Raw genomic sequence first — 12,528 nt, 5'->3', positions numbered from 1 at the left:
TGTGCTGTGTGTGTGCTGTGTGTGTGTGTGTGTGTGAGTGTGTGCTGTGTGTGTGCTGATGAGCTGTAATCCAATCCTCCACAGCAGAGCTGAGCTCCGCAGCAGCAGGTCTGACACTGTTCCCATTCGCACTGGAACCAGATTACTGCGGAGAACCACATTCAACTGCCTGGTGGATCAAATCGGTTACACAGTTCACAACAATCAGAAGTTACATCAGCTGTTGGATGATCAGGTTCATGTGGGGCAGGAAACGTCTCATCAGCAGCACAAACCTAAGGAACTAGTCCGTACGAAGTGTCGTCCAACCACTTCTAAAGTCAAAGAGTTTAACTGTACTGAGGGTCATGCTGGAAGGCTAGGTGGAAGCTATACTATATAGTATAATATACTACCCCACAAAGGCAAACCACAGTAACTACAATTTTGGTCAAAACTGAGTTACGACTGAAATGGAACTTTCTGTCTGTTTTATCTTCTATCTCTAAATTTGTATTCTTTTCAGTCAAAGTTCCCGCAGACTGTCTGCACGGCCACTATGAGAGACGCCAATCCTCCAAACGGACTGCAGGAAGTGAACAGAACTGCGACATTGGAGTCTGCAGCTGTCTGTTTGGGAGTATATTCAGGTTTTAAGAGTCTACAGCCGTCCTAGAGGCTCTGCGCGGCTAGCTAACATGGCTAGTGGTTACAAGTTTAATGTGTTAACAGTGCTAACAGTTCAGCGGAGGCTGATGAGAATGTGTTACAGATATTAGACCAAAGTATTAGACCAACTGGAGGTTTGATGTCATGATGGCAGAAGATGAAAAGTTAAGGGATGAGGGACACATGAATGTGTGTACACAAAATGTCATGGCAAGCCATCCAGTAGTTGATACCTTCCACTTACAACCATAAATACCAGCCTCATGGTGGTGCTAGAGGAGAGGTCAGAGTATCATCATCTGGGAACAATCAATGTCTGTACAAAATGTCATGGTATCCATCTAATAGTTCAGGTATTTCAGTCTGGAACAAAGCCCAAACCACTGACTCTCAACAATAGAGCCATGTTGCTAAACCAATCCTACTTTCACCCTTCCGTTAGGGTTAGGGTTAGGGTTAGGTCAGAAGAGTCTGTGTTAAACTTTGGTATGCACATTGGAGTAAAACCACTGCTTGTTCGTGCTGAAAGGAGCCAGTTGAGGTGGTTCAGTATCTGAACACGGTGCTATCTGCTGCCTTTACCCTGCTGCCACCGCTATCCTGACGGTTGACATTTTCATGAATGAAACATTTCGTTTTAAAGGTCAACCACACAAACGTATTTACCTTTGGTTGTGGCTGCGACTTCATTCACCAACTGATGGACACACACAAAGCGGAGTTGCCTATCTCCTTTTGCCACCCAAAGAGGTTTTATTCGCCCCTTCGGTTGCATAGAATGGAGCAGAACGAGGGGAAAATATTGACCATGCCTCAAATCTCATGTACGTACTCATGAACAGGTGACATTCATCAAATTGAAACGGGCATTTTATGACAACTTTGTGCAGTTTAGAGAGTTGGAAGACCATTAAGCTTCATGAAAAAAGAAAAGTGAGCGAGGTTTAAGAATTAGCTGAAGTAGTGTTACATCTGATCAGAACAGAACTCCAACAATCAAACTACTGTGTCTGAATTTGCTTCAAAACTGCAAAAGTCACATGACTGATGACACTTGAAGAAGTTTTCTGCCTCACTTTTTGTCAATGAACCCGTGGGTGGTTTGAAACCGGTCTGAACCACGGTAGGCACAACCGTGGGTGGTAGAAGAATTTTCAGTAGAAATTGCACAAGTACAGTTACTGTAATAAACCTACATTTGGCTGCCAATACAACAGACACAGTGTGGTCATAAGCACCTGCACTGCTGCACAGAATCATACGAACCCTACTCTGTTCTGTAAATTCTAGACTCTCTACTCCAACAACACTATCTAAACACGTGTTTAGAGGTCTTGGGGAGTACAACTGCAAATGTAACAAAGTTGTATAAAACCTTCTGTATCTCCAGATGGGCTCTTGTGATGTGATAAATGTCCTCTAGTGTCCTCAAGAACATGAACATGAACAATGACTCACGTGTGGGTCCAGTTTTGCAAATCTCAACCAAGTAACTCTATCAGTTACTGATAGACAAGTAACTAATCAGTTCCAGAAACTGACCCGACTCATGAACCACCCAAAACCCTGACCTGGAATAGGCTCAGACCTATCTGCTGGTGTGAGCAGAACAGGTAAAAGCTTGGGGCACTAGGGTGTTTTACATGCTGGTCATGTGAAAGCAGCTTTTGTATGAGATTATGTAATCCTGATCTGAGAAGCAGTAAAATCCACAAAAGTTGAGATACAAGGTTTTTTCACCCGACGGTGAAGTTCAAACTCCCAGGTGACAGCCACGGCACTCGGCTCTGCCATCAGCCTGAGCTGGGTGTGTTGGCAGTTGTGAATGTGGTTTGGTGGAAGTGTCATCAAGTGTATCAGCTAACTGGGGTCAAAGGTCACAGGGGTTTCATGAAGAGTAGAGAGGAGCCCGGTTTCTAGATGAAAAAGTTTCAGGTGACATGAGACATTTCATTGAGTGCCAGGAGACTTCAGGTACAGTGATGATTCCTGCCTGAAGCTCAGTCTGAAGGATTTAAGGCAAACGGACGAGGGGGAGACAGAAAGAAGTCTGTCAGTCCGTCTGTAGCTCTCTGTCTCACAATCAATTAACCCTTATTGACAGGACAACTGCAGGGTTTAAATCTCAATGTGAGCACATCTTTCACCAACAGAGGACTTAAGAGTGCGTATACTGTAGGACTACTCTGTGACAGAGTGTTTGCTTTGAAGGGGAGGTCAATCCACCTGACTGCAGTTTGAACAGTGTTTTTTTTGGAGGCCAGTGCTGTGAGGTGGACAGCAGAGTACGCAGTATGTGATCAGAGATCGCCATCTTGAGGAGTGTGTAAGGATTACACTCAACTTTTCCTAAAGACTGTTGAAAATATGAACACAACACACGATACATTTTATTTAGCTATATGAAGATGTGGTGAATCTTAGCTACTCACGTTCCTTACAATTTAATGATATTATTTATGATATTTTAGTTAAAAACCCATAGTGCAGTGGTTCCCAACCTTTTTTTCAGACGTACCTCCACAGTCCTGTCAGATGAACTCGGGCAGGCCTTCCTTGACAGCACCAATCATGTTCCAGATGTGTTCATTAGAACTGATTTTAAAGTGGATTTAACACAATTGGCTTTCACCAAATACGATTTTTCTGCTTTCTCAATTGAATAGTTTTCCTCAGTTACATTAATTTGGCCACAGCAAAGGCTAAAAAGCTATTACAATTTTCCAGGACAACACTGATTATTTCCAGCATATTTGGTCATTTTAATCAATTTCCAGGTATTTCTATGACTGGAAAACAGATCTTTAAATTTCTAGGTTTTCAAGGATGCGTGGGAACCCTGTATCAGTGTTTTAGTTTGTTTGCATTTACGCTGGCAGTACATGGGGTCTTTTACTTATTTTGACCATTTATCCATTTTAAATGATTTATCCATCCCTTTTAGCAAACTATTAAGACTTGACTTCTGGTGAAAGCAGTGTTGTATTGTGAGGAGGATCTTATAACAAAGACAAATGCAAGTATTGGACAAAATCTGGAGTAACAAATTACAAAAAAACAACACACACATTTAGCTGGTTCTTATATATGTACATTTAATCAAATAATATACATATAGTCTAAAGTTGAAAAGAAACATTTCCCCACATTTACTGGAAATACAGTTTGTGTGATTCTGATAAGGCACAATTTAAACAAACATATGCAAACACCAAACAAGAAAGATATAAATCATTCATATATAAATGTGCAATTTATAAAACATGTTTATAAAACACATAACTGGGGCAAACAAATTAAATGACCATTATTGCTTCAAAAGATTTTGATTTAATCAAAACCTAAATCTTTAACACTGAATAAGAACGGAATTCTTTAACAACTTTACATGCATAGATTTTTTTAGAAACAGGACTGCTTGCAGCTGATGCAAGTTGATGATCAAAGAAAAGCTAAACGTAACATTTCCAGACATATATTAAAAAGAAGTTACGGTACTTATATTATTATTGTCCATTAACATCATAACATGTTAAATAATGAAGACAAACTTTATCTGTTATCAGATCCAACAGACAGTGCAACATTTACTAAGTTGTTTTGGCAATAACGTTGATTTTCCCCCATAAGTGCTGAAGCTAAAATAAATTAACGAGGTTCATTACTCACCACAGCTGTTGGTTGACCATCCTTTCAGAATTTTAGAAAATACAAATGATCTTTTATGGCTGAATTCTTAGTTTGAAGAACACAAAATTAAGTCTCAATTTCACCACAAAAATGGATTATTACTTTCAGTGAAGGCAGAAGGCAAACATTTGGCAGTCATTTCCCATCCTGAGCTGGACAGAAGTTGGCTTTAGAAAAAACACATGGCTTTTTTTTAAAGTGACAGCTGACTTGTGTTGTGATTAATTGCCTCTAAATTGATTTTTTTTAAAACACAAAGCACTTAAATTTAGATTTCTTGGTGAAAACATTCTCCGAGTTAATGTGAGCAGTTTCATTCCAAAATGCAATTTTATTGTAACTGCAGTGACAGGCCTAAATATTAAAAAAATCTAAGTATATAAGCTATCATTTGAAACAGTGGGTATATAATGTTAGAATGAATCTCATCATTGTGACAGCACAGTGGGACAAAGCACATTGAGTGTAGGGAATGAAGCTGAAGTTTACACTGTTTCTATCTTCCCCAGTCTAATGACATTTCTTTTTTGTTTTTGTGATGAAGGTTTGGCTTTGTCTTTAAATAAAATTCAGTTGTGGCTTTGCCAATGATAGCAGCAACAATACAAAGTCAGTCAGCCCAACATGGTCCAGAATAACATGACTTTGATGGCCCCCTGATCTTAACATAACATAAAAATGTCCACTGGTCAAACGCTTTGTTTCATGACAGGATCCGTCTATTATGACAGAAACGCTAATCTGATGCTAGTGTTTGCAGTAAAGGGTAATTCCTACGTTTTTAAACCTGGGGACGGTTTTCACATATTGGGGTCTATATGGCTAATAGGTACAACAAGTTGTAAAACAGGCTAAAATAGCTGCAATGTAATCCTTGGGGGCAATTGTGCCCGTCAAAGTAAGTCTACTAAAAGTGTTTGTTGTTGCCACTGACAACATGGAAAGGATCCCTACAGAGATAGACATTGTTATAGAGTAAGATCCCTTTTGTTTAACCAGAAACAAGAAAGGGATGCATATTGCAACAGTCAGACTCCACTGACAAAAACAGTAACAGTAACCTCACAGAACATGGGAGCTGCTGGTCTATCGCTGCCTTTTCAGTTTGTGTTGGTTGATTCTGACCCTTTAAAAACAGCCACGTAATAACACCAACATCAAATTAGAGAGATAATGTTGTGAATAAGTGTTACAAATGCCAGCATTAGTGATGTTCACATACAATTAGCATATGCTCTTGCATATTACTTCATGGCTTAAAGCCTAAAGGTTCTATATGGAACTTTCAGAAACCTGTTGTTAATAATAACACCAGTTAAGTGAATAGCAGTCAGGGTCCTGTTGCTCATGGTCACACTGCGTACATCGTCCTGGGCATCAGGCAAAAGTGACATATACTAGACTGAACGCTGACATTTACAATGACATTTTAGAAGAACAGCCTACATTAGGTAGCAAACAATTAACAAGCAAGCTAACATTAGCCAGCTGAAACCACAATGTCACAATATATTTCAGTACAGTAGAAGTAATGTTAGCTTGGCCGTTGGACTTTGTGTAGTGGTGGGTGCTGGTCCTTTGTAGATGTTAGTGGGCTCCATTTGAGTGTCTGAAATGGGCCGGTACTGAGTACCAGCACTTCTGATTTTTGTCCACATGAGTACCCTTACTGCCTACTACCTCTGGTGAGCATGGCTCATTGTAAGCTAATCTTAGCTAGAGTTGCACACTGTTGAGAATGGACTCGGGAGCGTGCATGACAAGTCACAACCTTTGGAGATCAGTTAAGTAAATTTTGTTAAGTGACGTTATAACCAGCTCCAAAATCTGACATATGGAACCTTTAAAACATGGGAAGGTGCTACATGCTTGCTTTGTACCAATAAGATCTTGACAAGATGAGTCTGAGATGAGCTAAAATGAAATGAAGGTCCCAACTCAAACAACTTTTTTTGGTGTGTAAAAACCGTTACAGCCTCACAGGGCTGCTAATATGGCTATAGACTTTAAGGGTCCATCCCAAAACTCATGCTTGCTGTATTTGGAAGTAGTTTAGTGCCTACCTTTGTGACGTTTAGGCACATAGATCTACTGTACATAAGATAGATAGGTACTTTATTCACCCCAGAGGGGAAATTAAGGCATAAGGGACATTATATATGATATTATTTTGATGGTGGCTGGCTGACAATTTTTAGGGACGGAACATATTTCTTAACATCTTTGATGAATGTACAAAGATATTTAATAATTACATTGACAGTGTCTGATATACGCAGTGTTATTTTCAGTCCCAACAAGAAAAACTGATTCATATTACGTGACGTGAAGACATTTCTGCCATAACTCTAGACATAAATAATAATATTCAGGCTGAATCAATCATGTTATAACCTTCTTCATGTGTAAAACTAGCCTATAGGCACACTACCAACAACTAGACTGATCTGGCACAACTGTGGGATACACTGAGCTCCCAATACCATTTTGAAGCAGTGTTAGGAGAAGTGTGGGTTAAGTGTAGTGTGTGCTGGCATATTTTGGACACGGGACACACTTGCTTGCCTACCTGGCAGTGCATGTTAAATGCTCAACACAGCAGGTGTGTACAGGGACACAAAACTAATGGTTTAGACTCAGACTGCTGACATTCAGCCATGCTGCAGTCGTCCTGCAAACATTGTGTTGTGATGATTTTAAGGTGGAATTTTATAGTTCTGGGAACTCCATCACGGTTCACTTGCACTTACATCTTGGGACAGCTGTCATCTCATTAGTCGACAGTGAAATGTCACTGACCCACTGAACTAACCGAGGGTAGCTGTGAGATGTAAAATCCAAACTATGCACAAGAGTAAAGGTGGTGCTGAAAGGATTGGTGTCCAGTGAGACTGACCTACCTGACTGACTCCACAAACACTAAACCTCCTCTGACACGCTGTGGATCGTCTCAATGATCTTCTTCTTCAGTTTCTTCACTTTGTCTGGCGGCGTCTCGTTCAGACACTCCTCTACGTACTTCAGGAAGCCTGCGTGCGGTGACACCGCCTGGCTTTGACACAGCGTCCTCATGAAGTCCAGCACCTCGCTGCTGGTGGGTGGCAGGCGCCGGCTCGCTCGCTTGCGTCCTGACACTCTGCTGTCAGTGTGAGAAGAGGATGTGGAGGGGGAGGATGAGGGGGACGAGTGCTGGGAGTCTGGGGGAGTAGGCGAGGGAGGGGCTTCAAGGCTCCGTGAAGTGATGTTCAGTTTGGCAGCAGTTTGGGTGGCGCTGTGGTAATGTAGGGAGGAGGGAGGGGCTTGGCAGTCCAGGTGGAGGAGGCTGGACTCGGGGAAGTGCTGGTCTTCAGGCCGCTCGTCCTCGTCGCAGGAGTCGCAGAGGAACATCAGCTCGCGGTAGTGTTTCCACTTTGGAAAGTAAAAGTCCTCCGACCCACATGTTTTGTTTGAGCTCACCGCCTTGTGTTCACGTTGGAAGATGGTCCGCAAGTTCCTGAACTTTGTCTTTATGTCTTCCACTGAAGAATGAAGCATTACACAAACATCAACACATCAAACAGCTTACTGTCTTTCAGAGGCTGTAGCGGGCTCAGTTCAAGAGAAGAGGGCTAAATAATGCCCCAGGTTTGACTATATAGTGGATGGAAAAGTTGGCATGGCCATTTTCAAAGGGGTCCCTTGACCGCTGACCTATCTGAATGGGTTCTCTGAATACCCACTTCTCCTGTTGACAGACATGGACACTTCATGCTATTCCCATGCAGTTTTGAGCCTCTTATGGACTCAATAAGCCCAATATTAGTATATATTACAATATATAGTATTCATTTGTGACGATGCAAGTCTCCATTTCATTGTAGTGAGACGTCAATGATAATAACTAGCTTTTTCACCATCCAATTGCTGAATAATGCAATACTTACAGAAATCTCTGAATGTCAAAAGTTTTTTTTAATACCAAATCAATTCCTCAAGGGCTTAATGTGGTATTTAGTTAGTTAGTTTTACATTTTAGTGGTCAAAAGTGGTTACATTTTGGTATCAACACAAAAATGACTGCAACAACTTATGAGACATAACTGAGCATGGGAATGGCCATCCTATACTCCATAATTGTTTTAATAACTGAATATTTCTCTATCATTGTTACCTGTGAATGGGACCGGCTCATTGTCAGACAGGAGGTTGCTCAGCGTCTCCAACAGGCTCTGTCTCAACAGTCTGTTCCTGTAGCTCTCTGACTTGTGGTTCCACAGACAGCTGTGCTCTAGAAAAAAAAATCAATCAAGCTTGGTCTGTACACACCCACATAGCCCTTGATCTTAAAACATGAATTAGTAACATAAATGAGGCCACCAACCAGAGTAAAATGATATGAGCTGCTGAACTTTGGTCTCGTTCCAGTGGCAGCGGGTGTCTGCGCTCACTCTGCTGTCTGGCTGAACCGAACTGGACAAATTTTGAGGGGAGGGGTTTGTGCAAGGTTTGGTTTCTGGCAGTGAGGTGGACGGAGAGGCGGGGAGGGTGGGGGCAGTTGTTTGGCCCGCTAGTTTAAGATGATCTGGAGATGCAGGGAGGAAGATTTGGTATGTGGTGCTGGTGCTGGTTTTGGCATCGCTGGAGGCAGTGGAGGAATTGCTGAACTTGATGCTGTTGTTTTGGGTGGAGCTGGAGGAGAAGTTACTCAGGGTGGAGGAGGGTGTTTGGTTTCCATGTTCCAGATCCTTGTCCTCCTGCGGCAGCAGTATCTGCAGGTCGTCTGGGCTGTCGTCTTCGTCACAGGACTCGCAGAGGAAGAGCAGCTGCTGGTAGTGTTTCCATTTGGACACGTAGAGTTTGTCAGACGCCCTGCTGGCCTGGACCGCCTTGTATTCACGGTTGAAAACTGTCCGAAGGTTCTTGAACTTGCACTTTATGTCTTCAACTGCAAAACAGCAACAAAGGAGTCACTTTCATTCAGCTCATGGAGCTTTTTAGCTTCTTTAGCTTATAGTTTTGGTTTTATAGCCCATTAACTGAGGTGAAACAGCTAGCATCTAGTGGAGTTGATGGAGAGTTGTCTGCAGAGCTGGAGTCAGGAGGTGGTTAGCCTAGCTTAGCATAAAGACAGGAAGTGGGGGGGCAGCTAGACTGTATCTGTCAGAAGTTCACGAATACACCTACTAACACCTGTAAAGCTCATTAATTGACGTGTTTCATCTTGTCTGTACACAAACACAAATCTAGAAGCAACAGGTGGTTTTCGGGGGAGTTATGTGCTGGAACTGAGCACAGGGTTTGGTTCTGATCACTGTATAGGCACAATGGTACCAAACCTGGCAACCACAGTGGGATGACAAGGCTTTAAAAAGCTATGTAGTCACTGTACCCGACTGGTTGCTGAGGAACACAAACTGTTATTTGTGGCTGCATAACAGACGAGAAGCAACGTGTTAACTGTGGAGCTTTAGAGGCGTTACTAGGGATATTTTTGAACTTGGACAGAGCCTGGCTAGTGGTTTCTTCCTGCTTCCAGTCTTTACACTAAGCATGCTAAGCCAACATGATGAATGCATTTCCTTCCTCATATAACATTTGCAAATCCGATTTTTCTTGTTTGACACCTGCAGTGTTCACATCTATGTTTGTATATTTGTATTTGTATATTTTATGCATCAAGTGCACCAGGACACATTCCTCGTAGGTGTGAAAACCTACTTGGCAATAAACATCATTCTGATTCTGATGTTTGCAAGCGAGCAGTCTTCTTCTTTCCTGCGTTTACTGGTGCATTACTGCCCCCTGTAGATCAGTGGAATAGTGTGACACCATTGGGACATGTCCGCATGCACAAACAAAACAGGAACCCACACATACAGAAAGGGCTCCATAGCGCTACCAGAGGTCAAAACCCCTACAGCAGGGATACTCTACTTGCTTATGCAACATGTCAGGAGGCCAAGGACCAGTTAGTAAACAAACATGAATTATATTTTTCAGATAAAATGGGTAAACATTAGGACTGTTAGATGTGGCAGAATAAGACATCAAAGTCGTAATCTTTGCTTTTCTTGCAGTGCTGCCAGAAACATTTATTGATCGGTATAAACAATTATTATTATGACTGATATTGATGATCTCATCTTATCTTGGAAAGAAAGCGAATAAGCAAATAAGAAAATGCTTAACTATTATTTACTACTATAAAGCAGTGGTCTCTTCTTCTTCTGTGTTTACCCGCAGACAAGTGTAGGCGCTGACGGAGTCCCGTGGGATTTCACTTGTGTGAGGGGAAAACGCAGACGAAGAAGAAATGTTGCAGGAAGTGTTCAAATCGGAGAAGTAGTGTGGGAAGGGGAAATAAACCTTTTTTTCGTCGGTGAAGGCATTATCTCCGGTGATGGATTATTCTGGGCTTTGCCGGGTAAAGCGACGGTGGAAAAACAGGGTAGGCACAGTACTGTTCTTGTACGGGTTTCTGCACAACGTATGAGTTTGAAAAGGCATTTGTTGTCACGTAAGGGCCCTGATTCATGTTGCACAGGAACATTTTAATTACATGTTGCTGTCTCTGTTAAAGGAGCAAAAGGCACTCTTTAGGAGATGCCCCCAAGAAGTGTATTATAACTAACTGGGAGCTCTGGCCATTAGCTGCAGGATCTCCAGTTTGCTAGAACCAATTCTGGTCGTTCTTTTTCCTATCGACAGTACTCGGGGACCTCTAGTGATCAAGACTAGGGTAAAAATCTACCGAAGTTCCCCTTTAAAGCTGCTATCTGTCCATGTCCAACTGTAAAACACAGAGCGTTGAACAAGGTTATAAAGTTGTGCTTTTGTACGGGTTAGGGTTAGGGTCAGTGAGATGACCAGTGAGACCTGGTCATAGATGTCTATAATACATCGGCCTGCTCCAGCAGTGTCATAAGTAAGAAAGCGTTTAATTAGTGTTCACACTATTACTTCCAGTGTTAGGGATGAGTCACCAACAACTTTTTATATTTTTTCAGGAAATTACCAACTCTAAAATACCATTAAGAATACCCGAAAATACCTAAAACTAATTTAAACTAATTTCTAAGTTTTTTTTTTTACTGACATTCAGCACAAGACAAGATTTGATAAAAACACTTCAACATCAATTTTGATTTCAAGGGGACCTCTAAATCAGAGATGCCTGAAATTTGTGACAGCTATGTGAATCTCATTGTGTAGAGAACTACAGAAGTGTCTACAGATTGTTGACAAAGTGCCTCCAGAGCCTCCATCACTGGAAGTTACATCTAAATAAAATCCAATATTAAGACAAACTAAGTTGATTCAGCTTATTTAAAAGGTGCTCTTCATTGTCTGTAAAATGTTTCACTTGTAAATGAATCACCACAAATGCAGTATGTAGCATACCTAAAGTAGTCAGTTTAGACTAATGACATGTGAAAAGGTTTTCTTATTCTTCCCATTCTGCTAAAATTGCACTAATGCCACACTAGTCACCTCTTTCCATATATTGTTATTTTCAGAATATATCATGCTAATCAGAAATGTCTTCAGTTGATCAGTGAATTATAGGCTACTATTCTGATGAATATACTAATGGCCTGTTTATTTCACTACATTAATTTATCATGTTTAAATTAGCTGATTTGGTTTTGCATTATCAAAGAGATGTTACTATGCCCTCAACATCATTTTCTGTTGGTTGCAGGAAGCGGTTCATGTTTCTTTGTGATGTCAAATTAATAAGGTGATGTCCACCTTGGCAGCTTACTGACATTTTTCAGCTGCTAGTTTTCATTGATGTATGTTTGTCGCTCTGGTGCAGGAGGATGATTTGTTTCTCCACCTTGGGAAATACTGTATAATGAACACATTGGTGGTTAGGGCTTGGTATTGTTTAAAAATTACAATACCAGTACCAATACCAGTGCCCTTAAAGTGATACTGATTCCAATAGAATACTTAATTCCATACCTTTTATTTTTTTGCCGTGCGAATACCTTGCAGCTGTCCACCCCAAACTTTACTGCATGCTTAAAGAGGTGCTTTATCATGTTACTAATACTTAGGACCACAGATTGGGTGTTGCTGCGGTAGTGGTCACACGTCACATGTCGCATTAAATTGAAAGCTTGTGGTGATTGGCTGCAAGAAAAAAAAAATCTACATCTGTTTACAAAAAGGATCTAATGCAGGTATTGTTTGACGTTTTGATAC

At 41.3% G+C, this 12,528-nt stretch overlaps 1 protein-coding gene across 1 annotated transcript; it reads right to left on the bottom strand.

The window, feature by feature from the left end:
- Window positions 1-3,828: 3,828 nt before the first annotated feature.
- Window positions 3,829-9,262, bottom strand: LOC118332420 (the record flags this gene model as incomplete). The annotated part of the gene is given in 3 exon segments (XM_035667694.1): window positions 3,829-7,856; window positions 8,489-8,605; window positions 8,699-9,262. Coding segments are annotated over 3 exon segments (1,280 nt in total), but the record flags the coding sequence as incomplete, so codon positions are not given.
- Between the last annotated feature and the right edge of the window lie 3,266 nt (window positions 9,263-12,528).

The sequence above is a fragment of the Morone saxatilis genome, unplaced genomic scaffold (genome assembly GCF_004916995.1).
Source record: "Morone saxatilis isolate NCDOM2014 unplaced genomic scaffold, NCSU_SB_2.0 Contig21, whole genome shotgun sequence".
Classification (NCBI taxonomy): Eukaryota; Metazoa; Chordata; class Actinopteri; family Moronidae; genus Morone; species Morone saxatilis.
Note: the sequence above shows the minus strand (reverse complement) of the source record. Positions and strands in the feature narration are given on the sequence as shown.